Source organism: Tigriopus californicus, chromosome 7, assembly GCF_007210705.1.
Source record: "Tigriopus californicus strain San Diego chromosome 7, Tcal_SD_v2.1, whole genome shotgun sequence".
NCBI classification, from domain to species: Eukaryota; Metazoa; Arthropoda; class Copepoda; order Harpacticoida; family Harpacticidae; genus Tigriopus; species Tigriopus californicus.
Genome location: NC_081446.1, coordinates 5,616,985 through 5,644,399, shown reverse-complemented (window position 1 = coordinate 5,644,399; position 27,415 = coordinate 5,616,985). Strand labels below are relative to the sequence as shown.

At 44.3% G+C, this 27,415-nt stretch overlaps 1 protein-coding gene across 7 annotated transcripts; it reads right to left on the bottom strand.

Annotated features, from left to right (window-relative positions):
* Positions 1-8: 8 nt before the first annotated feature.
* LOC131884312 (steroid hormone receptor ERR1-like) lies at positions 9-27,415 on the bottom strand. 7 transcript variants are annotated; one of them, XM_059232045.1, is made up of 10 exons: positions 26,650-27,413; positions 20,591-20,788; positions 9,885-10,127; positions 8,908-9,034; positions 4,231-4,449; positions 2,308-2,469; positions 1,981-2,162; positions 1,734-1,850; positions 1,630-1,685; positions 9-1,344 (listed from the first exon to the last, which is right to left on the bottom strand). In XM_059232045.1, exons 1-10 carry the CDS (start codon positions 27,223-27,225, stop codon positions 1,179-1,181), a joined length of 2,046 nt encoding a protein of 681 aa, XP_059088028.1. In that variant the 5' UTR covers positions 27,226-27,413; the 3' UTR covers positions 9-1,178. The 7 variants fall into 7 exon arrangements, with proteins under 7 accessions (XP_059088028.1, XP_059088027.1, XP_059088031.1 ...); XM_059232044.1 differs by having other exon boundaries at positions 1,630-1,850; positions 26,650-27,415; XM_059232048.1 differs by lacking the exon at positions 26,650-27,413 and adding an exon at positions 21,587-21,997 and having other exon boundaries at positions 1,630-1,850.

Sequence of the window (27,415 nt, the reverse complement as noted above, 5' to 3'; positions counted from 1 at the left end):
CACAAGGCTGCTCTTTCAATAGATATTCTTTATTGTTGTCACCGGTGATGATGCATGACTGATCATCATACCGAAGTTATACAATTGATTGAAACTCGCGCACTAAACTTTCAATTTGTTTCCGAGAATCCTTCCAAATACAAATTGTTTTCCGCCAAAGCCTCCTAACAATTAGATGGATTGCAGGGAAGATGTACAAGTCTGATTGGGAGATAATTGTGTGTCTGTTGAGGAGATTACAACGAATAGAACGAGTGGGGGGGAAGATGTGTGATTTGTGGGAAAGGGGGACGGGTTTCTCTTTCAGAAAGAGTATAATGATCATAATAATTCCATGGGGGCTCCTTTCCCGGCAAGCAAAACTCCTTGAGTTTGACGAGGCATCTCCTGTGGAAAGTGCCCACAAATTGATGTCACATATTCATATTAAGCTCTGTACTCATCGTGGAGTATCTATCTATCTATCGAATAGTAAAGAAACCCACGTTCACTTGAAGGGTCACTTTATAGAGGGATGAGTGAGTTTATACTTTTGGGGAGTGGGGTGGGGGGCGAGAAAGTGTCTTTTTTGCATCTTCGTTTTTTGTGTTTTAAAAATTATATTCAAACAGGAAACTGGGGAATCATATTCAAAATATTGTTGTATGGTTTCTTTGACGACTGTGCCTTCGGTTATTGACTTCATTCAATATTCAAATCCAAACACGTTCCGGAGTTTCATCCTTTCGAGTCATGGAAACACAGAGCGAAGCAATAATTAATATCCATATACATTATACATTGACACCTGACTAAGATAACTAAAGAATGGTTGAATTTGAACACTTGGGAGGGATCGAGTTCAGAGTTCAGGGCTCTAGTCTTGAGCCAAGCGATGGAACCCCGGATTTCTGTTGCTACAACTTGCTCAACTCAGAATGAATGATGCTTGAATATCGTCGTAGCTGTCTTCTTGTGGTGTTGAGGATCATGGGGGTGATGATGATGATCATTGTTGTTGTTGTTGGTGGTGGTGTTACTATTATTATTAACATTGTTATTCTCATGATTATTGTTATTACTATTACGGCTGCTGCCACTCCTCCAGTAGAGGGTTTTACTACTTTTCAGTCCGGTTGATGTGTTGGTAGATAGGTTGGGTAGATGGGATAGTTGGTTGACTCTCTAGAAATCATATTCTACTTGCTACTTTGAGCCTCCAACATTTCCACCAGAAGCTTATTGAGTTGGAGCTTCCCCGATGCTTGTACTTTTCCCCAGAATTGGCGGACTAATCCGTCGGCTTGGCGGATTGACGGCAATAGCAAAAGGATGTTCTGAACGTGGATGGCTGGGTTGCCAGATCTGGAAGGCATACAGAAGGATTACATCAATGATCCCCGCACACAACCTTTAGATTCCAATACAGGGATGATAAATAAGCCAAGCCGATTGCATTGCGGCGTGAAACTAACAGAAGCGTTCTGGATGTATTTCATGTGAATTATGTACGATGCATCTATCTATTTATGCGTTTGTTGGCCAATTGGTTAAAAAACAAAGTGAGAGACGACACATCGATCAAGCCACAAAATAATCTTGGGGGAACACCAATTAATGCAATACGAAAGTTCAGTGCGAATATCCTACCTTATCACAGCGACGCAGTCGTAAAGTGCCGATAAAAGATTGTCTCGGAGTCTCCACTGCTGTACGGCCAAGGCGGCCGATAAAAGATTGTCTCGGAGTCTCCAAAGTGCGCTTTGTTCCTCCACGCGAACGTCACAATTGCAAATGACGATGGCCTTCAAGATCAGGAACTCTTCTTTCCTCATTCCAAGGCGTTCCAGCCGTTCGATCGTTCGCGAGCACTGCAGTAAAAGCGGGATCACATTTTACGACTCCGAACACGTATTGGCCAATTGCGACAACCCGATATCAATTAAGACCGATCTACCACCTCCATCACTACCACCCCGATCATTTTCCTGGCATACTCACATGGTGGAAGAAGTCTTGAAGGCCGCAGTTATTGGCTTGGGCTTCCGTGAGTGCGAAATCTGCCGCAAAATTAAGTCGACCCGTCCGTGGCAGAGAGCGAAACACCAAAGTGAGCGTGAGGATTTCCGACCAACTGAAATGGAGTAGTCGCATCTGATCATATAAACTCAGATCGCCAAAGCCTGAAAAGACCGCACATTTTTTGCTTTCTCTTTCTCATTCATGAACCTCTCCAAATGGGAAGACCCTCAACGGGGCCATCAAGAATACACCGAATGTGCCAAAGGCGCTTAAGGAACAAGGAGGGAGAGGAGAGGGCAGACTTACCCGGAATTTGTTTGGCCCAACCGATGGTTCCCACCAATTCCCTGTCGTAGAATTCCGACAGAGTGGTGAGGGTTTTGTACTGATCATCAGGCAAATTGGGGTCTGGCAAGGCTAACAGAGGCTCGGGCTCGCACCGGGTTAAGGCAATTAAAAGCTTGTTTTCTGAAAAAGAAAACACATCAAGAAAAGGGTGTTTATGGTGTTCGCCTCAAGCTCATTTCTACCACTCCTCTCCACTTATTTCCTATGTGACATTTTCCGGTCCTTTCTTAACGGACCACGGATCTTTTTGTTCTATTAAAAGCTTGTTTTCTGAAAAAGAAAACACATCAAGAAAAGGGTGTTTATGGTGTTCGCCTCAAGCTCATTTCTATCACTCCTCTCCACTTATTTCCTATGTGACATTTTCCGGTCCTTTCTTAACGGACCACGGATCTTTTTGTTCTATTTAACTGAGAAAAAAGGCCATCCGCAGACACCGAGAAGAAGGACCCTGGGTTTTTCTTATTTTGGACAAGCCACTTGATCGCCACGTCAATTCTGGCATTTTGGGCCCAAATTCGGAAGTAACGCAACGTCATCATTCCCAATCGCATTTGAAATTCGAGTCACGTGCCGGAATTTGCCGAGCTAAGTTCGGATGGCAAATGCATGTATTGTTGGTCATGCTTTTAGGACAAGGACCGACAAGGACCGCCCGAGAAAGTGTTGTATCTAGTACGTCAAGTTCATTCGATGGGATCAACCGAGGCTTATCAGTGGAATGCAATCTTCGCCTTTTGTGAAGATCCATGGCTAACGAAATAAGCAGCATTTCCTTTCAGTTCTACGTTCATTTAAATGGCAATGGCTGTGCTCCTTTTCGGCTCAGCGAAAAGAGTGAGGAAGGCCTTCTTCTTTCAGCTCATCGCCCTTCAAGGCCAAGGCCGCAACATTCGAGCGGCCGGCTGAGTGCAAATCTGCTTCTCCCTCGCCCGTTCAGCCCTTAGGCCTGTCAGCCTTTCAGCCGAGAATCTAGGGTGTATTCTGCGAATGCAAAAAGCTTCTGCCTCTCTTTCTTCGATCGAGGACGCAAGAGAACCCTAAATCTGGAATCGAAGCTCCCAACTTCCCCTACAGCCCAATTTGCACGGCCAAAACGAAGGGCAAAGCTTAGGGGAAAGGCCAGGCTGAATGGGTGCATCTGATACTCTGTCAATTTTGAATTTGTTCTGTGAGAAACTTCCGGGACGGATCGAGGTCCTTTCTGATCCAAGACAACCAAATGACGGGTTGGTCTCAGAGTCATTGTAAATTCTGACCTTGTCAGATCTTGATAACATACATGCATAAAACATCAATAATGTCCGGAGATTCTTGGGAACGTATTTTTCTTCGAACGAAATTATGAACATGCAAGCTCGAGATATCACAGAATACACGCCATTGTAATACTGCGCTATGATTAGTCTTGTTTCGCCTGGGTTTACCATTTTACAATGTTTGGAGTCTCCTTTCTCATTTTGCATGTTGCTTTTGGTGGATAATGCACTTTAGGGTCGTTAGTTCAAGGAAAAGGGCATCAAGGTCTTATGAGGCATGCACTGCACGCGTTATTAATGGTCCTCGGTCTTGTCACTTTGAAATGATATTCTTCTAGCTATAGGCTAGGTGGTGGGTTTTACGACGAAATAAAGCATGCTTCTTATTACTGCATTAAAAATACCACGCTATGTTTCCGACCACTATTGTAAATACGTTTTTCCGCAAATTATCTCCTCTGTCCTAAGGCAAAGCAGGAAACAGACAACAGTTATCATTTTTGAGCCATCATTTTCTTGGACTATGGTCTTAACCGCCATAATTGCTCTGTTCCAAACAGACCCCAGCTGAGTTGTTAGCACTACTCCTGATGCAGCCTCGAAATCGTGCCCAATGTCTTACCTTCTAACGAGAGTTTCCTGGCTGGATGAAGACCTCCGTAGGGGCTTTCGATCATTCGTCGATACTTTTGTCGGCCTCCACGGACTCGGTCTAATCGAACACCTTCCTTCAACATGCCCATGCGAAGACATTTCTGAAAGCGACAAGCTTGGCACGCCTTTCTCCGCCTCTTGTTGATCTCACAATCACTGGATGCTGGACATGTGTATTCAATATTGCCTGGAAAGGAGAACGATTCACATTAAGCAGGTAAAGGTCATTGCCTTTTCGGCATGCTGTATTCTGTAAGCCTTGAAGAGTTCAGGGTTCAACTCGTTGGGCAAGGTGCCTTGCAAATTCATTGTCAAAAGATACGCTCTTATGAACGAGCCCCTGCTCATTACTTCGGGGAAAAAAAATACTGGAGCCTCAAGGCCAAACTCCAAACTCTCGAGAAGTTCAAAAACTTATTCTGACACGTGGCGTGGCACTATATTTGGAAAAGTTGTTGGGAATTTTTTCTTCCTTCACTTCTCTTGGTTCAAGCGGGTCGATGTGGATAATATTAGAGAACCTTCAGCACGCAATCCCATTAAATATGAATGGCCTTTAAACCACACAAGGGCGCTTCATCAAGCTCCTTTTTCGGTCAACGCACGACCTTCCAGGAGAAGAATCGTCGATAATTGAAATTCACGTGATGATACAGAACGAAACGAATTAGAATTTAAAGGCCAATTCTCCGAAAAATAACTAAAAGTTGACCCACCAATACAAGTCGAATGTTTCTATCCAATCGTTCAGTTTATGAAAACAACTAAATTAATGACAATTGGCATGAGAATGAGAACTAAATGTCTAGGTCGAACAGGAAAACGTTGAAGAACTCGCGTTTGAGGTCTAGCTTTCAAAGGGGGCCCAAGAAAGCTACACAAAAGTCGCTTGTATTTAACCACACGAGAAATGTGCCTACTCCAAGTCAGCCTGACCGACCACGGAAGTTTAGCTTTCAGAGAGAGAGACATTACAACAAGAGAACAAGGCCACTTTAGCAACAATATTGCAGACATCCTTGTCCATTAGACCGAACATAATGGCCCTGGTTTTTTCTCCTTTCATTGTTATCCCACATAGGGTGTTAGCGTATGCCCGAATGGTTCTTGCGAAAGGAAGAAATCATTGCTTGGGAGAATCGAGTCAAGTCTCGGTACGTTAATGATTTGATCAGACTTGCCACGAGACATTACTTGGATCAATCCTAGTTTTCCATGTTATGATTTTCTTTTCTGACTGACTTATCTCACGGCATGCTTGCCAATTGAATGAATTGCTTTCAATTTGGATTGAAGCAATTTTCCCATGTTTTCTTGTGATGCCAAAGCTTCTGAACCATTTCTGCGCAACTGGATCATTAATAGCTGTCAACTCGCCGAACGCCATAGAAAATGGCCTTGCTTGGAAAGAAGGAGGAAAAAGGCCGTCGAGGAAAATGGAGCACTCTCTTCCTCCAGACGCATTCAATATCCCAACTAGACCACCACGGGTTCACACCCAAAGTGCAATTTCAAGGACACAGACAGAAGTGCCTTGAAATGATATCTTCATGAAACAGGTGCTGAATTGTGGGAAAGACAGTGAAGGAAAGAAATGAATTTCCATGGTGGAATTGAGCTTGACAACGGCGGGTGAAGGTACTGAACTTGATAAAAGTACATATCCCGTCGCTGCAAAGCATGAAGATTATACCAATATGTGTCTCTAAGCTAACAAAGCACGAACAAATGCCAAACCAAAGGAGCATGAAGCATGATAGTTGGTACAATGCGTTTAGTACCTTGTGATTCAAACGAAACAACCCACAACATTTCCAGACCGAGAAGTAATAAAGGTTGGACGACCTTTTTCCATTTCATTTCAAATTTAGGACAAGTGTACCTTTAGCTCACGTTCACTTTATTGGCCATTGTACTTTCTAACTTTTGAGGTGTCACTAGTCATGACGGCTGGTAACATATTGCCCATTCGGTTGAAAACATCTCCAGTAAAATACTAGAATACCTTCATTAGAAGGTATGAAAAGGAAGTGCTTCCTCAATGTGTTAATAAAGGGATCTCCTCAATCTCAGCGATAATTTAATGGCTCTCGTGCATCCTTTTACACCCTCCATGTTCATGTGGGGTATGTGCTTATATGTTCATATCCAAAAGGGCAGTTATGAAAAGCCAAATCCGAGGTTGTACGTTTCCTCGAAACCAGCGGTTGTTGGTTCTTTTGGAAATGCTCGGCATTTGGGAAGGATGTTCGGTGTTCGTCGGTCAAGAAACGGTGATTGGTCAATTATGAGGAGAGGCTCGTGGCTGAGCAATGAGCAATACGGTGGTGGAGGGATGCGGCGTTTTTTCCTTGATTAAAAGACCCTCATTTCATGGAAAAGTCGATAAGCCATAACATCAGAATGAATATGTTGGCACAGAAAAAAGGAAAGCCAGGAAGACTTTCAAGTAGAAACTTATAGAAAGGCTAATATTGGACAACTTGTACCTAACCAAGGAAATGCCGCAAGACCCTGAGACTGGAATATTTTGTACTTCCTTCAACATCGTCATTATCGTCGTTCCTGGGGAAACGGTCATTTGAAATGCAATGGACTGAGGCAAGTGTTTTTGTGCTATTTTTCGTAAGAAAAGAAAGTCTTCTTTCTTTACTGATTCATTCAGCAATTTGTCCCGTGACTTCGTTTAGAGCGAAATAATCGGAGCGGGTGAGAATTCTTGAGACAAATCTCAAATTGACCGTCTCGTTGCGAAAAGAAGACAGAATGGAGCACTTTTTAACTTTTTAAACCCTTAGGTTCGACGCAGAGTACGTGGAGGAATGCAAATCTTCATGTTCCCCAACACAAAGAGGATTGGCCCACAAGTCCTAATCCTCCTACTAGGGACAACCGCGAGGCTAATCGAGTCCATCCGGTATGTCAGTACTTCATTCTTAACCTGATGAGATGGATATTTGAAACACCATTGAGTCGTCAAGCGCTTGAATATGCGCTTGACACCTCCGTCTTAACTGTTCTGGAAAGTCAAAAACGATTCATCATCAAAGAGAAGAGACAAAAAGCCCGGGGGAAACCTTGAGCGAGTTTCCCTTTGCACTCGCACTTGCATTGATGTTTTTTGACAGCCTTAGTAGGAAAAGAGCAACAGAAATCAATATTTTGAATATGGAGAGGAAGGGGCAGCATGTGGCTCTAATCTCAGGTCATTTGATGTTTACTGGAATGTCTCAAGGGCGCAAGACAATACGTACTACACTCTCGCTTGGAAACAGGAAAGTCAGTCAGTCAGTCAGTCAGCCAGGCAGGCAGGCAAGCAAGCAGGAATCTCTTCAATTCAGAGGCCCAGAACCCAAGAACGAAGGCCGCTCGCTCCCTGGCTCTCCCCTCTCTCTTCTCAAGACCCTCGAAATGCTAATATGCGAACATGCCCAAACTGTCAAGAATGTCTTTTGGATCGAAATAAGAGGTTCGTGGAAACAAGAGCCAAAAAGGATGGTCACCTCCTTAATGACGAACCGCTTCAGCGCTCGACGAGGCGTATGGAGATGAAGCGGACAAAAGAGAGAAGGGATAATACATAATGAATATGGACTATGTAACCAGGCTTCTAATCTATTGGAATAACTTGGCACACTTAATCTCATAACAGATCAACATCTCGACCGCCAAATGGTTTTGTGGTCTCTCTTTTATGTTTCCAACCGGCGATCCGTCATCGAAGGCCAGACGAGAAAGGCAGGCAGACAGTCAAGGTCACCGACCGAACGACCGGACTCATCTCTCTCATCTTCTGAGAGGGGCTCTTGGTTTTCTATTCAATGAAAAAGAACGAAGGCTTCCAAGAAGAATAAGAGCTGCCAGAAATGATCTTGGTGATGGGATGAGAGAGTGAGAAAATGACGAGTGAAAGTAAACAGACGGGACAAAAAAAATCCCTTCACCTTCCGAGAGATGAGGTTGTTTGGACACCCAGGAGGCAAGCCGGGAGGATTGAGTGTCACTACATATTTTCTGTCTTCAGTGCTCCCATGAGAGCACTAGAATTACTCGAATGGACTCGCGAACGTTCAACCGGCCTTTGTTATTGAAAAATATTGAATGGTGGAACATTTCCAGTCCTCTTCATCATCAATCAAACACTCTTTGGAGCAAAACCCCGAAATGGATGGAACAAAAGGCCGAACATCATGACAAATACAACGCCGCTAGTCCAACTGGCCAGCCAAATGCTGGATCATGTTCAAGTTTCTATGTTTACTCTCAGTCTCCACTTCATTCCCAACCCAAAGAGCAAGACGAATTCAGTAACATGTACGTACGACAATGGGACGAGACTGGGCTGAAGTACTGTGTACTCTACTTGTCTTGCTGGGATCAAGACATGTTCCAACCCTTTGAAGGTTGCCTTGTCAAAAGTGTGAACTGATTTACCCAATGACAGAATGCACTTGGCCAATTGGACCGAAGTCTATGTCCCAAGGAGGCAGGGGAGAGGGGGGGGGAGGCAGACAAAAAGTGGTCTGGAGCATCTCAAAGAGCACCACGCACAGATTGAAAATGCAGCCTTGTCCTTTGTATTGTGCGTAAGGCGAGTGTATCAGCAAAGGAGCACATGATTTAACAAACGTCATTCCTAGCTTACCTTGAATGGTGCGCTTAAAAAAGGCCTTGCAAGCCTCGCAAGATGAGACCCCATAATGAAATCCAGAGGCTACATCCCCACATACCAAGCAGATCCTCTTGGGGCCGTCTTCGTCCTTTATAGAATCCTGACGAAAGAAAGACAGAAAGAGAACACGATTAATAGAGGCAGGGCCAAAAAAAATCAGTGCACAATCTTCACGGGATCCCTTATTTATTGTCCCTTTTACCCCGGAAAGGCCATATCTAGCCGAAATATTGTTTGTCAGCGCCGTTATGGCCCTCTAATGATCCAGAACTATAGTCTTATTTTATTCATGTGGCATTAGTAGCTTTGGCTTCTCTGCTCAAAACGCCAAAAAAATGAGCAGCGTAATAAGAGACAGACTAGCTCGACGAAGAAGTATTTACAGCCCACGCATATGATTTGGAAACGGGTGGAGGGCTTGGCATTATCCACAAATAATTGGGTATCTCTTTGCTTGGATTACAATTTGGGTGCGGGGAATCTGATGAACTGTAGCCAGATCCAAACCCTCGCGGATTACGAGTAGATTAACTCGACACAAAAGGTTGAGAAGGTTCACTTTTTTTTTTCTTTTTCTGGCATGTGAAGCGAATGAGGGCAATTTAGAATTCGTATGACAATTTTCGAGGACCGATCGGTTTTCAGCACCCGAGAATAACAGGCATCTAGCTCAGGGCCGAAATTCGATTGTATACAAAATATTTGGGACCCTTTTTTTCTTATGCGAGTTTCAAGTGGTCAGTGCACTTTTCTTTTGAGAGCTTATTTGAATACATTCAAACAACCAAAGGGAAAGGTCTCCACATTATCTAATTTGTCTCGACTTGTCCAGCAACGTTTTGTGCAGTTGTCGTGTACTGTTACGTAATCGTTCGGTGAGGACAATAATAGCAACCACAACAACTATAACACATGTACAATTTATGCTCGAACCAGTAAGGCTTCCTTACCGCTGACAGAAGATGGTGTCGATCCATGATTGGTTGTGTGGTGGAAGAGCAATGATGTTGATCCGGACTCTCCGGAGAACTTGGGCGGACCAGGGTAGACCCCGTTGTGCTGCCATCCAGCGACGAGAATTGGCGCAAATGAGTCTGAAGAGCGAGATTGTTGTCACCCTCAAAGAGTTTGATCTCCTTGGGGGAATTTTGATCCGATGACAAGGGTGAACTTTGACTCTCCGAATAGTCCATCTATACCATATGGGCAAAAGAGAGAACAAGAAAAATCAGAGCATGATTATGAGGTTGACTCATTCAAGAGTTGTCGTGACTTCTGCCCTCCTTCATTCTCCAAGAAGCAGACCTGCATCCCCAGTCAATCCTCACAAGTTTTGGAGGTGAATTTGTTACCTCATCATTCGGAGGGGGAAAAGTTGGGCCAGAAGCTCAAAGCTCGAAGTTCGAGGCCCGTCAGCAGCCAGCTCTTCCGTCAGCCAAGCAATGAGCGTCCGTCGTTTGCCTGATGAGCAAAAACGTAATAACGATCACAAAGAACGGAACCTCTTGCACCAAACTTTTCTTTTTGTTTAACTGCAGTTCGTTGATAATGGAGGCGATAATTTGATATTCGAATAGTGCACGCGACTGACTACCTTTTTTGTGCGTGTGTTTTTGCCTCCGTTCCGAGCCAAGCTTTAGACTTTAACTGAAGAACTTGGGGGTCTGGGGCGAAATCACGATTTGGAATTTCCATCACTTTCCCCCAGTCTCGAGGACACCAGTTGACAAATATTCGCGGTGTCCAATTTACCCATCAAACATACGCGTTTTATGCACGACTGAGTCAGTCAAAAAGAGGCACTTGCGATGATGATGGTGGTGGAAATTACAATCATATTCCTCTTTATGACTTCACCGAATGCGTAGGTTTTTTTTTGTTATTCTACTAGCTGTGGTGTGTAAGAGATGAGGTTAGGGGGACAATTAAAATCACACCGTCATTGTTATGAATGGTCAGGGGAATTTTCAGTCGTTCAGTCACGCCCTGTTATTAGATTATCATTGGACATCCAATAATGATGAAATAGGAGAGCAATTAATGGATCGTTCCCAACTCCCCGCCAGGCTTGTTATCCCATTTCATGCTCGCCCCTCTTCAGTCGACGAATTTCTTTCGTTCTCTAAGCGTTTTAAATTGGCCAATATTGTTCGCCAGCTTATGTCTGATGATGTTCCTGCTTTTTTGGACACACAAAGGAAACTCTCTATTTCTCTCATTTGATTTTGAAACAGAAAGAAAATATGTTTTCCTCAATTATGATTTCCCTCTCGAATGTTCAAGACTCCCGATCAAGCAAGCAGGCAAGCAAGCAAGTGTCACAGAGTTAGGGCCCTTCGATGAGTATAAAGGTAGTCAGTGGTGTGGTCGGAGGGCCTCGCTTCTTTCTTTCCTTTTCGGTCGTTGGTTCGTTCTTTCATTCTTTCATTCTTTCTTTCTGGTTCGGCAAGACGAATATTGTGAAACCAATGAGCTCCGAGCTTCAGGATTCCGCCTTGACTGCAAGAATAACCAGAGAATCAGGCTCGCAATAAACAATCCACCTCGAGGACCACGAGAACCTGGAGTGGTAGCAGGAGGATGGAATAGAAGCTGGCATGGAAACCGACGAGAGTCATGAGAGCGAAGTACTGGCTGCTCCTTTGCTTTACGAAACAAGTTGTGCAAGTTTTGGAGGATGCATGGTATATACTACGCACTGTAAATACACAATAGCGAGAGCTAGGGACCCAGCATCCATTGGTTGGACTTGAACCGGCTTTTCGGTGAAAGTAGACGGGAGGAGTACTCTCAGCACCAGACACGTATTACGCACACAGGTGCGAGCGAGGGGTGGTTGGGTGCCGTCTTGTTGGTACTCGACCAGTTTATCTCATGTTTTCATCGTCGGGAGTTGAATTGTTAGGAGACTAATCTGGGATTACTATTAATCCCAATGCCACAATCACGGGGCGTCAAATCAGTTAGATTGTGAAACTATCTAAACGACAGTCACTGATTTAAACCGAGACCAATGAAGGCATTGGGCATACGTGTTTGGCATTGGGTAGATGTAGCAGCAACTGATTCTCGAATAAAAAAATTTTGTCTGGGGCGTGACAAGTCCTTGCTTCCATTATTCCATTGACCTGGGAAATGGTGCATTGCCAGGCAGACAGTTTTGGAACAAAACGAGGTGCTGATGGATGTACTTCGACCCTGCTGTCAAGAGTTGATCCATTACAATACTAATGAAAAGCCAGGCCCAAATTGCAAAGCTGTACGATGGGCCAAGAACCAATAGTGTAGTAGTAGCAGTAGTAGCAGTAGCAAGTAGCAAGTTTAGACGAGACGGTCAGTTACTCGAATTGGGAAGGTATCAAACTTTTCAAAGTGTGGAAAAAGTTGAAGGCCTAAATGATCAGGCTGTCTAAATTGGTGAAGTGACAAATGAACGCTTTTTAATTGGCCATCATCTATGCCTTTCGGTCCATGGATAGATGAAGGTTGTAACTTGGGGCATGAGACGTGTTCCGAAGGCGAAAACAAAGTCTCATGACCTCTCTTCTCTCGTTCTCTTTCTCCCAAAAGTACGTTCAATGGACAGAAAGAATTTACAATTTGGTGGACCACGAGAAATAAAAAGTCATTAGCTATCCCCGTGCCTGAAAGAGAGTTGTAACAACGATATATATCTAAGGCTCATTAAATACGGGTAGGCTTGACCTCTCTCATTGAGTTATTTGCGGCAAGCTCATTCCGTATGTTCCAACAAAGTGAACCCCCTCGAGATATCACTAGATTCGTTATCCACCTCAAAAAAGTGATGGGCACGTGAGATATTAGAGGGGTCAGGGCAATGATTCGTTTCCACTGCAGAAATTGAGACTAACAACACGTGTTCGCCTTCGCCAAAGCAATAACACACCCTTGTTCTAAGGATCTCGAAAAATGCCCATTTCTCACACTAATAATCTGGAGGAGGAATTCTAAACATTCAAATGACGGGTGCGACTCAACTCTTCCACTTTACTTTCTCCTTGATATTCATCCAGGCCTCGTGAGTCGTACTATATGGCCTGAAATTGGCAATTTTCTTACGAGGGAAAAGTGCTGCTGGAGACATTCTTGAGCCTCTTTCGCTCACCCATTCATATCTGTGTGAAATCACAAAATGAAGTGTCCAACTAATCTCCACGATTGGCTTCTAAGGACAGCCCAGAGAAACCGTATGATTTNCGTGAGTCGTACTATATGGCCTGAAATTGGCAATTTTCTTACGAGGGAAAAGTGCTGCTGGAGACATTCTTGAGCCTGTTTCGCTCACCCATTCATATCTGTGTGAAATCACAAAATGAAGTGTCCAACTAATCTCCACGATTGGCTTCAAAGGACAGCCCAGAGAAACCGTATGATTTAAGAGACGTAAGGGTAACCCGTTCCGAACTTACCATGATGTCCATGGTGCACGAGTCTGGTAATTCACTTTTGATTGAGATGCATGGGATATTTGAGATTGGATCCAGAGTGATGTCAGCAGTACTTGGAGGTGAAAGACTAGATGAGCTGGGCGACTGATCCAGTCGCTCCGGTGAAGATCGAAGGATGAGAGTCGTTGAAGCAGGGAAGTTGTTGGTTCGAGACCCACTCCTACCGGGAGATCCAAGACCCGAATTATCTGATCCCGGTGAAGGAGAGCTAGAGATGTTATTATCCGAGGACACATGCTCATCGTCCAGGATCCCCTCCAGAATAGAGTCCAAAGTCATATGACCCTCTGGTATCATGGTTGAGGATAAGCGCTGAAGATGTCAAGATCACAGGATCTTTGTTACTGTTGCCGTTTTTGTTGCTGTTGTTTGACACTTCAAAACTGCTTGGGCTTGGTTGAACACTGCTGTTTTCTCTCTTGAGTAATTCTTACACTCATCCAAACGTTCATTTGGGGGGTTGTCGTTAGTGTAGTAGGTAGTGACGGTTCAAAAACTAATGGCACAAATGAGTGGTTGATGGTCTTGACTAGACGTGTTTCTTCTGTTTGACTAGTAATAACTCGACACTGGTGGTTCTCTGGTGGAACTTCAGCTTTCTTAATGGTAATGAAAGAGAGGAATGTGGACACAAAATCGGATGCAAAGACTCCTGACTAGGCTTTTCTCGCTCCAATGTGTTCCATGAAACAGAAGAGGGAAATGAAGAATGAAAAACGACCAGACGAAGGGAGGGCGGAGAGAAGTGGAAGTGGAAAAGAAGAGAAGGCCGCAGAAAGGCCGCTAGGGAACAGGCAGAAAAGGACAGAAAAAAGAGAGACAGATAAATAGGCAGAACGACTATACAATAGTAAAGAGAGATTTTTTTCCAATCGGACTCTTTACACCCAGGACACCAAACACCAAGTGAATTCTTCACCAAAGGCTAGACATTGTCAGATGGTGGCTAATGTGCCAGCGGATTATGCTCGTGAGGAGCGTGAGGAAGAAGCTCAGGCAAAATAGAAACCCGGCAGTTCTTTTTCCCAGCTTCACAGACGTGATTGTGGTGACGAAGAAGACGCAGATAATAATAATGACGGCCTGTATCGGGCGCTTGGCGTAGTTTGGTTGTTGATGATGACGACGAGAATAATGATCTAACCGGCTTGGGACTTGGGACGGTTTAGCCTGGTTTTCTTCTTCCTCTTCTCTCGCTCACTCAGTCAGTCACTCACTCACTCACTTGCTCGGTCCTTACTCACTTGAAAGTCTGGTGCAAGTTCGGGAAAAAATTCAGGTTACCAAGCCGAAGAATGAGAATGGTTTCCCCTCTCAAGCACACGCACTCACAAAGGTGACAAACGCGGACTCGACCGTTTTATCTACACTTCTGTAAGACACCAAGGATTGGAGCGCAAAACGAACGCCAGGCTCTTCTCTGCGATCGAAATGAAAGTGATGCTCCAAAGTTTAGAAACTATCCAAAGACCGACCAGCAAGTACGTAGTCAGGTCAGGTCGCCACGAGCTCGCTCCTCTTGTACACACCCACAACTGGCCGGGGTGGTCGGATGGATCCCTTGAAAATCTGTGTTGTGTCTCTGCTTGGTCGCTCAGAACCTGAAACTTGCTTTCATTGTAGCGGCTTGATCGTGGAGATGGGCACCAGTGGAAGCGGTAATGGAAGCGGCAATGCTCGCCATGGAAAACCAGTCCTTAGTTGCGTTTTTTATCCATGTACCTAGGCATGTGAGAAAGAGGAACACGCAGACCGGAGTGGTAGGGACTTATGCACGTATGTTTCATGCGGTGGTGGACGTGGGGAGCGCATACATACAGTATGTGGTGTACAATGGACGCTGAATGAGCCCTAGTGCCACAGGTAAAATTGTGAAAAAACTACTTTCACCAAAACTTTCCCTTGTGAAAAACGAGATCTCTTTTTGTCTATTCCTGTCTTGCGCGAGTTTTATGTAATCTATTGAGGAGGGGGAGTCAATGAAGGCACGAAAAAGAGACTCCTCACAAAACTGGCGTGTAATGTTCGGCTTCAAATCACGACGACTCTTAAACGAGTTTCATCGGTGTGGCCAGGATGATGGTTTTAGATTGTTTCAACACACTTGTTCCAGTCATTTCGATGAAGTGTCGTTGTCTTCCTTTCGGAGTCAAAGAGCATAAACTATTTCATGAATTCACAATCAACCACAATGCAGTCGTTTCTTTTTCAGGGCTCGATGGTTTTTTGCCAGGGTTCAACCGTTGGATTCAGTTCATGTGGTTGTCAAGGATGATATGAATGCACAAATGGCTTATCATAAGTTGATGATGTGTCTTGGCTGTTTCACACTGTTTAAATTCGGCTAGACTCACTTTCTAACTTGTGTATTGACAACTGTCAGAATCTAGAAACAAAACTCGGTGTCGGACTTCAAAGACTTGTTTTGGTTCGCTCCGAATTCTGAGATCCCCGTTGACTCTCACAATCACACAGCAACTAACTTCAATAGGCAGAGGAGAAGTGCATCGTCGGCTTCCACAGAGAGTCTCGCGACGTTTTCCTTCTCCTCCGAGTCTCTCACACCATCCTTGTAGCCCCCGTTTTTACCGGGGAGGTCCGGCATGACCGACAGCACTGACTTGTGGAGGAGGATCAAACGGGCAAAATGGGGAAGAAAGAAGGGAAGGCCGTCTAGAGTCTTTCCATAGTGTTCCTTCTCTCTCTCTGTCCCTCTTCCTCTCCCTCTCTCTCTCTCTCTCTTTTTCTGTTTCTCTCCGAGAGGAGAGTAACGGACCAGCTCTACTTGGGTCTTGGCACAGACTTTCGAGGGCGAAGCGCTCAGACAAGTTCCCAACGTCAAAATGTCTGGCACCGTTCAGGGTAGCTACATTTCGTGCCATAGGGGCCACAACTTCATGTTATTGAGTCTACGGCCGTTTCCACAAGCAATCGAATAGAAAGGTCACATACACCTAGCATGGGGTTAAGACTCACTCACTGCAACATACACCTCGCTATCAGCACTTCCTTTTGTTGTTCAACATAGATGGCTGGTCCTCTGAGCAACGTATCCAGCACAATGAGAAGATGGCTCAGATCATCACCCTGGAGTAGACATTAAGTCGGATGGGCCATTGTTCCATGTGGGACGGGATGAGGGACCGCATCAGCGTTCTGCGCTCTCGCTCAAAAGCGACAGAGCAATGGCCAGAGATCAAGGCTGCTTCTGTGGCTGCTACTGTTACCATACGAGTGCCAAGTCCGAAGACATGGAACAGTAGCTAAAAAGACAAGCCTCTCTTGGTCCCAGACGCAAGCCACAAGAGGAAGAGGGTGGGGGGATTCGAATGGTAGAAATTGAGAAGTCCAAATACAAGAACACACTGCCTTGACAATTAGCGTACTTTTCGAAATGCGCGATTCAAACAAGGTCCTCGCTTCCGGGGAACTTACATCTGACAGTAGTATTTGGGAAAAGGAACTCGAAGGCACTTTCAATGGGCCACATTGAAGTCTTGAAATGACTGAAGCAGCTCGAAGGCACTACTTTCGGATCCTGTTGCCCCACAATGAGACGTCCAGAAAGTTTGAAGTTCAACGCGGTTTAGATTTATTACAAATTCAGCGACACACTTATGAACTACCTTCTTTTCTATATCAAAGGAAAATACGTAAGGCAATCTTTTCAAAGCCATTAAAGGGCGTCTATGACACACTCTACAGTCTGGGTTCAAACCCAATAGCGTTATCAATTCAACAACCTGATTTGACTTCAAAAGCTTCTTCTCGAATTTTGCTGCTCTGAAGGCTCCGCTAATAAGGCCATGACTGTCTCGGATTTGGCACTCGTCAATGTGTTTGTTGGCTGAGGAACACATTTGTATGTCGAACATGTTTTGCCAAATTCCTAGGGTACTTTTCTCGGACAAGTATTACACCCCAGCTTTTATATTATAAAAGAAACATTATGAGAATCTTCCGGTATGAAAAAATAACAAGAGAAGAATTGATATGATTGAAACAGGCAGATCAATAAAATTGTAAAAGTTTTTAAAGCGAGGTCAAACGTTTTGCACGACTTGTTAGGACTGGATTTAGAATAGTTCTGACACCTCGACCAACTCTTGGGAGGTTATTTTCAAACCTACTGAATTTCAGCACCAAATTCCTGACCTCTCAGACAAGCGCCAAGTGGAACGAGATCCAGCCCACCAAAACCTCTTCTTTTATCCTGGGGATCAAATTATACCTCGAAAGATGGTCTTTAGGTAGGCCACGAACCAGGGCAAATGGTTCCTAAACTTAAAGTTTCAAGCCTAACGGAGTGTTTAACAAGGCAGGATTTCCTACGTTGGTTTACTTACAAATGAAATTGAAAGATTGCTCCTGCTTCTTGTTGATCAAAAAAGAAGCACCCAAATGTTACAAGTGAGAATCCCTATAATCCAATTTCGTGTCGGAATTACATGCACCCACTTTAAAGCATCTAATAAATTCGACGAACCTGGCTAGAAGCAAAAGAAAGTGCATCCAAAGAATCTTTGAAGAAAAGCCTCGTAAAGTGTCAAACTTTCCGAGAGAGAGATTCAAATTCAATAGAGTTTGAATTTGATCATAGCCTTGACAAGATTTTCTCCATCGTTTCATTCTCTCAACTTCTTTGTATGTCTTTCCATGCACGTATTTTAACCACCTTAATGAGTGGGCCATAGGAGCGCGTACGCACGTTTAGGATAAGACCCCATGAGTTTGCAGATTTTTACCAAGAGAACTCAATCCTCTACTTTTGACAAGATTTGCCCACCACATTCTCTCTCTTTGCTTATTAGGAAAGTTTTTTTTTCTTCCCCAGGTCAAATTAATGGCAACTGACGAGGGCCTCAAATGCGAATCTCAGAAGTTGAGACTTTCTTAGGACCAAAATAGCTTGAAAAGCCAACCTGACAAACCGTTGGGAGGTTTTCAATTTGATAAAACTGTTGGTAGTTCAAGTCTTCTGAAGGCCGTACTGGAATTGGGTAATTGGACCCACTAATGGGACGGTAATTTTTCTCTCTCCAACGTAGGCTCACGATGCCCCTACTCAAATTGTCACAATAAATATTGTTTAATCGCAATAGCTCGAAAACTACTCTCCAATGGAGAGTTGTGCCTTATGTGTAACGGAGAGCCTCCGCCCACGTACTCACGTACAAAAAGGGTTACAAGGTCGTTTTAACACTTGCATTTGAGCTTGGTCGATCCTCCTGAAGTTGGCTCCCGGAACTGTTCTCGTCATTCTGTATTGGCCAGAAGCTCTATAACCATGACATTCAATGATATGGACCAAATTTTACGACCTCAACTTCCCTTTTCCTAGACGCGAGTGGACCACTGAAGCACTTGGAACGTCCAGATAAGAGTCTTTTTTGCCGAAAGGCCCTTGGTGTCAGGCAAATGAAACCAATCCCGTCCAAAGAACGACCAGCAAATCGTGATTTACCATCATATAATGCCGTCTTCTCAAGTCGTTAAGTGTTAGGTCTCCTTGAATTTCAAATAGAGTCTATTTCACTTCTGATCAAAGCAGTGCTCGCCGTGAAACGATTTACGATGGTCGGGCTACTCAGGGAGTTTCATGTCTAGAAGCATTGACGACATCGAAACTCCAGAGGGTCCTAAGCCTTGTCATATTGACCTTGAAATATCGATCCTCACGTAGATAAAAGTCAAGATCTAAACAGTTTTGCATTATTAGTTGTCAAAATGATTAAACCAATACGCGATCCCATCTAACCTTCTTTCTTCTACTGTAGAGCTATCGCATTTGATGGCAGTTGTCGATAATATAAACGCCTTATTTTCAATACATGACTAACATTGCATCAAAGAGCTGCGGCAAATATTCTCATTTTTACGAAAAAGGACACATATTTTGTACACTTGGGCTCTCTAGGCAAGAAGCTCAAGTTGCATGGAAAAGAAACTTCAAGCACCCAAGGGAAGCCAAAGCTACTCGAGAAGCAGTGCAGACAGATTTTTGACCACCAATTTGCACATATGGCTACACCGACAAACTACTTACAAATGGTTTCACATGACTGACGGGCCCTACCCATAAAGAATAAATACACTCTAGTGCCCGTGTGCCTATCATCAGTCAGTTGTTATAGTTTGACCATATTTTCTCGCATACAATTATTGGTCAGTGGAATGTCAATTGATAAAGATGCTTCAAAGTGAGTTTCATCTCAGGCGCTAAGATACATCCGCTTTGAGGGCGATTCGATATTCCGAAACTTCGACAGATTTGTATAAAACTAAAGCACCGAGTCAACACGAATTGGTTGTTTTCATCACGCAAGTCTCTAGGTAGGTCATTCAAAAAACAATGAGATCAGGAAGGATCTTCGGACTTCGTTAGTAACCAAGCCAAAGGAATACGTTATACTTCCGTCTTATTCTTCGAACTCGTGTTTCATGGCGACGCAACCCAATGGACACGAAGGCCACGTGACTAAATGTCATCTTTGGATAGTGTAGAAACAGTGCGCAGTACATTGGAAAGGCCATTGGTTTTTTATCAATGTAGAAAACAAATCGGTATTGGGGACAAGTGACTAACAGTTCAGATTTCAATTAATCTCAACGTTTAACTAGTAGTATTTATAAGTCATACTATGGTGGAAGATCTTTTTCAACACTTGCGACAAAAAATATGTGCTCCCGATACTTTATCGTTGTCCAATCGTTGTACGTTTTATCGGATAAATTTGGACTTCCCACTCGCAATGAACGTAAACGGATGCAAATAATATTGTTGCTCTTTTAGAGTACGTGTAGTTCCGGCAAAATTGCCAAAAACATCAGGCGCTTCTTAGTCTCTGTTGGTGTGGGTTTAATGGATGGAACAAAGTCCAATATATTCTTAGAACTTGGGATCCATGCTGGGTTCTATAGAAAGGCGACAAGCTTTCTTTCCTACATGACCGTAATATCGTCTCAAAAAACCATGGATAGAGAGAGAGAGCAGTCCTTGCTCCTTTCAAAACTGGTGCTCTAAAGTGACCTTCAACATTTCAAATTCATCCCGGAGCATTCATGTTAGGGACCCTCTTATAGAGTACGCATTTCGTGTGCGTCTGAGGCAAGGGGCTAGATTCCAATCTTGTAAACAAACTGGTCTGTAGAAGGCCCATACAATATTCCAACTACCTAGTGCCTACCTTGTCTTCATTAGAAGAGTTACAAGCCCTGGCACCCGTGGATGGCGTTGGTCCATTATTCTTGGATCCAAAGTCTGGATGAGGGGTCAACACGAGGTCCGGTTGGACCAGTTCCCCAGGGAGAAAATCAAAGCCAGATCCAGAGAGCGAATCTTCAGAAGTCTCCGTTCCCATTTCAGGCACATCCATCAACCGAATCTGAAAGAAACGACCCAATATTTCCGTGAAAATTCATGCCAGGTGAGAATAGAACCAGTTTCTAGGGACTTATAATGATGGACTTAGAGATTGCTTGGGCCTGATTTATTAGACTCTCTCTAATACATAGTGGACTTGGACACACGTGATCACGTGAGCTTTTCAAGACTCACGCACACTTCCCATTCAACTCTTTTCGTTCTTGGCACCAGAAGAGCCATTTACAGTCTACTTGGAGGGAAAAAGCGAGGAAGGAGAGGAGCCACAGGCCCACAGCGGCCCAAAGGCTCTGGTACCTTATCCCAACTCAGCACACAAAGACTCGAACATGTCGTACCAACCTTGAGTGGCGAGTCAGAGCAGAAAATAGGAGACATGACTGCTGTGGCAGCTGGGCGCAGCTTTTCACCGAGGAAACAGGCCCTCGAGTAACCTTGGCCGTGAAAAATCAATGGCGACCCCAGTATGAAGAACTTGAGTTCCCTCGGTCTGTCTTTCTCTTGCGTTTCAGTCATGCCGCTGCTCTCTCCCCACTTGCTCTGCTCTCGCCTTTAAGTCACAGAAAGGGGAGTATTTTTACACAAAGGTTGAGATACATGATCAGCTCACAACTAAGGTGATGTCCAGGAGTACAAATTGCATATTACGAGTATGTCCTATTTGTATCGAAGTTGACGGCAAAAACATGCAAAATTGTCTAAACAGAATGGCTTGTTGTGAGTTGAGAGAATCAGGTTTGGGTCTGTAAATAGATTCTGAAGGATGTCAAACCCGTTTCGTTTGGTGGCTAAGTCTTACCATTAAACTGGTTGCGAGGAGACGTCGCTCGCTCTCCGTCTCGAACATGTCTTGCCACTTGTTAAACAACCATCTCTGGTTGGACACTTTCACTTAAACAGATTTGATGGTTTTCGGCTAAGAAATCAAGATATCTTAAAAGAGCACAGCACCCGGTCATCCCAATGCCCTCAACGGATCTGAATTTCTCTTACATAATAGTCAGCTGATTAGAGAATCTAGTCGATTCATGGGAGAATCTGTAAAACTTTGCACCTCCCGTTTAAAGCACTTCCTGGTCAGATCACCCACAAACAAACGATTGTTGAATGTTCTGAAGGAAGATGCTGGCTGTGAGTCTAAAATATGCGAGGCTGTTGTGCCTCAAAAGGACCAACTGAGTGTTGTTGCCATTGCATCTCCACTCTCGAACTGTCTTTACCACTTGATCACCGACAACTTTGCAGCCGAACCTGGCCCACAACGATCTCATCCTAGAGAGACGAAAACAGCAATAACAACAACAGCAACAGCCACTCGAGAGCTGGAGCAGCTTGGGATTGCCTCATAGGATATGGGTACGGGAGAAGCTGCACTGTATGTTAAGCAGTCTTTGGTGGCTCTCCCAAGCCGAAAACATCTATCCCTATTTCTTGCTTGATATGATTGGTAAAATCTTGGGAGCATCAAGCTCAGCTGCTAATCATCTCTGGGCCAAAACGAGGAAGGGAAGGCGAAATGAGTGGCAACGCCGAAGTTGAAGACTGCTACGCCACTTGATTGATAAGCCACAAAAATGAACTTCCGTTGGCTAGCCAGGATACTGTCAAACATTTCCAGGCTGGAACTGCCGGCGTAGTTGAACTCGGCGGCAATTATCTTCACTCAATATCTTTCCATCCCAAAAAGTGCTTCCTCTGCGGGTTCCCAAGACATTCATGAACATCAAAAGAATCAAAAGAAAGCCGTTCCAACCAAATGTGCAAGCATGTACGAACAGTTGACATGGGATTGAAACTGGACATTCTAGAATACACACCTCATTGCCTGCCTGGAAAGGTACAAAACGGATCGTTTGAATCTTGATTCGGACGAATAGTGAACAACGCGTAAACCACGGAACTTGATACCGATCTTTGGGCCTAAATGCATCCAATATCGCTTGCAACGACAAAGTAGATGCATTAGCGGAATAATTGTCCCAAGCGTTAGCACCATCAGGATCACAAAGAAATGTCCATGCTTTGAATAGAACTTTCGTACGAAATTCGAGTTATTGTCAAACTTCACAAAAACAAACTTGTAATGTTGGCATGTATGGGATTATTTTATGTTCTACAAGAGCGACGATAAATTGAAATGGAAATGGTTGAAAATAAGGTTTTCTCATCTATTGATATCTTCGGCAAAGCACCTCCTCTCATCTTTGTTGAACCATAAAAAGATGTAAGAAAAGAGTTTATTACTTTGTGCACTGTGGAGCTCACCTTGCTATGTTGGTCTTTCTCTCTCACATAGACACACACACAAGCATGCCCATGAGACTGAGCTTTGTCTAATGGATCAGATGATCAGTGCACGAACGGACAGATTCCGTGTGATTTGGAGTTTCTGCAACGAGGCATCAACAAATCAAGTGCATTTTCTCCCAAGCCAATATGAGTCGCTTTAATTCCGAACCAGCGAGAATGTATGTACTAAACAACAAGGAGATGAGGAAGGAGAAAAGTCTCCCAAACGTGATCAAGTCGAGTGTTGTTCTCTAACAAGTCCTGACTATTGCATCTTGGCCAAGCGATTCTTCTTCTTTGAGCACCATGCTTCATTGGCAACCCAACTTACTTTGGGCCGTGGACAAGACATTAAACATATGTTACAACGAGTCTATCAAAGCTTCTCGGTTCGGATTAGCGATACTGCATGCACCCATGACTCGCATTGCACGTACGTACATGTACATACACAGTACATGCATGCACTGTACATACGCTGGAGGACGGGCGGACAGAAGAACGGACAGTCTCTCTTCAAAATACGAGCAAGACGAGCCTGAGACGGAGATAGAGTGTTTGGCTAAAGAATTAGCCGTGATTAGACAAACTTGGGAGGGAGGCAACCCTCTTTAGTCAATGGTGTCTCCGTTTTTCTCCGACTCTCTTGTCGAGCATGGATAATCGCGCTTTAGAGATAAAATGACCACAGGGAATCCTCTCATTTCAAAATAAGCGTCACTCACCGACACCTAAATGGAAAGCCAAAAAAAAGAGGACAGGTTTGGGATACTCTAAAAGAAAACAACCTCACTTTAAGACGTGAGGAACAAGACTCGTTTCAAAACACTGCAAAAGTGGTTCGAAAACTAGCGCGAGAAAGGCCTGGTGGATGGACTGGAACCAAAATTATTCCCTTGAGACCGCCATCTTTGGAAAACAACAATGGTTGCCAAGCACGGATCGGAGCCGAACATTCCAAGGGTCAACGCGAACTATTTCTAATGGGAACAATTTGAGCATGCGCGATAGCAAATTGTGCCAGTCGAAGTGAAAGAAATGTCTTTATTTGTCCTTGACAAATGTCATTTTGTGAGTTCTTGCTTCCTTGCCCAACTCTATGAGGAACTTATTCCCTCAACCACAAAAGGGCCACCCACTTCTTTGCCCGTACAACTTTTTGAGCCTTGACATGACAAGATTCTGGTGGAGCAGATCAATCACTTGATGCTTCCTTTCAATACTCAAAAGGAACAAGATACTAACATTCATGTAGTGGGCGAGAACATGGCAAGGAACAAAAGACGTCCCAGCGTGGAACTGGAGACAATTTTCTGGATCGCAACCAGCCTGGATCCGACGAACGAAAATGGTCGTGAGCACAATGCTCTCCAGTCATAAATCGTTCTTAGTCCCGCTCATTTCTTAGACACAACCTTGTGGATCCATGCTTCTGCTCCGTTTCTCGAATGGGAGAAGCCAAAAAGTAAGCCACATTACGTATATCCTGCAATCCCCTCTCCCCATCAAGATCGAAGAAGCAGCCTTTCAGAAAACTTTGAGCGCATTTAAATGAAGTTGGCCTTATTTACAACACGGCATGACTCATCCAGTCCGCTTAAGGCTACATGGTGTGTTCTTCTTATTCTTTTATTCATTCTTTGCTTACTTGCAGCATCTCATGAACAGAGAGAGAGCCTGTGAGTGGATTCTATTATTAATCAGTTCAGTGCTTTAGTCTGGCCTGGCCTTCAATGCTTATTTCAACGTAAGTGTTCCATCCTGCTCGCTCATTGGATGCCTCTACGGATGAGCGAAGAAGGAAGGGACCGGAAAAGGTCAGAATGCTCGGACCCCAAATTCGTTTGGAACCAATTGGTACAAAAAAGGAGGCATCCTCAAAGGTTCCAGAAGATGAAGAGGCTCAATCCAATCCCGGCATTGGCTTCTATTTTTGCCTCATTGACAGGGTGCAAATGCAGATGTTCTCACAGTGGAACACTTAACCGCTCCATTAGCCGCTCCTTCCGAACACAAGTGAACAAAAAACGCCCAACTTCAAGAGCTTTCAAACTTTGTTATCATCTGTGTTGGGTCCTGTCATTGTCAAAATGTCACGCATGATACCAAGCATAACGCCTGACAAAATAGTACACTCAAGGGTGAATTCTCCAGATATTCGAGATGAAATCCCAATCATTCCGCCGTGGAAGTTGCTGATGGGGCCAAGTCGTCTAAATTGTGCCCAAGAATGTGACACAAAAATGGACTACGTGTCATTCTAAACCGCCGAGTTTTAACAAACGTCTCAAGAATACACATCTCCCTTCACGTGACCGGCGGCCGCCGTTCAACGCGCTACGTATGTCAAGCGCATCTACATTTGTTGGGACAGGTCTGGATTGTGGATCCTTGTTTTGGCTTCTCTGTCGCTCTCACCCTCCCTCTCTCCTTTCCATGTTCCAGCATGAACGCATCAAAATAATTCCAAGTGCCCGGCTTCTAACCCTAAGTGTATGTTTCTTCGCGTTCTTGCCCCGGGGTTTCTGTTGTATCATACGCTTTGGCCCAATCCTTGTCACGAGCAGAAAGAGAGAGAGAAAGAGAGAGATTGTGGGACCGTAGTCGTCCATGGTACGTTCTCGATGAACCAGTGCTGACTAGTCTTTTGTCGGTTAAAGCCCTTGGAAACGTCCTTGAATCTTGTTCCAAGACAAAAGAGAACACGTGGCCGCGCTTGGGTTATCATCAATGACAAGGGCCAAATACTAGTATTGGCTCATGGATAGACAGGTCTTAAAGAAGAGATTTTCAGTGATTGTTATTCAGACAACCCCTGCATATCTCGACACAAAATTGTTTCTCTGACAACTTGAAAGCTCTCTTGTCAGCATTTAAGTCATAGGCGTCAACAATGTATTTCGTGGTACGTTTGAATCATTTTATCTTAATGTCCGGAAGAGCCTTTCCTTCAATAAACCAAAGCACTTCTGTTATCATCGTAGCTGCGATGGACTACTTTATTTTGGAACCACACTTCTCATCCACAGTCGATTCTACTTTGATCGGAAAAAATGGGAAGGTGAAAGTGGAACAAGTTGGCAACTCAAGTGAGATCGAGAGCGAAAGAACCTTACGATTATTAGGCAATTTTAGGATTGGAGGGCAGTCAGTCGTCTTCAGATTCAGAGATCCTTGGAAGAGAGATCCAGAATGGCCCAAAGGCTGGAATGGCGCCAACCTATCAAGAGCTGGCACGGCTGGAACAGTCGAGCCAACAAAGCGTCCCCCCCCCCTTCCCACATTCTGTAATGGTTGAGCCATTTGCATGAGAACTATTCTCAACCCAAATGATAATTTTGGGAACCGCTATTTCGTGACCTGCCTTCTTGGAGGACGGAAATATTCCTTCATCTCGACATGGAAATCCCATGGCATTGGAGAAAAAAAAGTTTCTTTCCACGTTATGGAAATACACATCATCAAACTTTTCAAAGTGGAATATTTCGCTAAACGAACACTTCCAACGGCTAAAAGGGATGAATTTAAGAAATACCCAATATTGGAAAGTCTCCAAAAATCACTAGTTTCTACCTTTTCTCCCACTCCGAGACTGAGAATGGCCTTTTTAACTTGATCTGTCAATAGCATTCCACCCGAGGAATTCAACACTTGCACTTCGCTGAAGTCAGTCAGAACTTGGGGCAGGACATCCTCCATTGGAACAGAAACGAGATCACTTAACGAGTCTGAACTGCCATTGGCTGTCAGAGAATGTATTATTGGAGAAGGAAAGGGAGAAGAAGATGCAGGAGAAGACGAAGGAGGAGGCAGCGGGGGCAGTCGGGGTACCGGTGGTTCGACGGCCTTTGGTGTCACTAGTGATCCAATAGGCAATGTCTTAGACTCAAGTAAAAGGCTCAATAGAGAGCTCTTGGTACGCCCATCATTCGTCATGCTATCAGTTTGCTTTTCACTATTAGGTATGGGCGGACAGCCCATCCCAAAATTGATGTTCGTCCAGGTCGGCTTTGGAGCCAAGGTCGTTCCAAAAGGGCCTTGGTGGTCCGAGGAACTCTCTCCATCTGCTGTTTTGTCAAACACTTTCCTTAACTCGCCAAATCTGCCGAGTTTACAAACGATCAACCTTGAAGCACTTGGAAAAGCCATTTGGCGCGGCGGTAACTTAATCAATGGTTATATAGGGAGCACCGATGAAGATCTTTGATGTATTGTTTTCATACCACGTGTGGGCATGGAAACCGAGGGGTTATGTTGTACACACTGCTAGTGACTGAATGATGATGAAATCACAATGCAATCCACTGTAGCCGGCGAGAGGGACTTGCTTATGCAACTG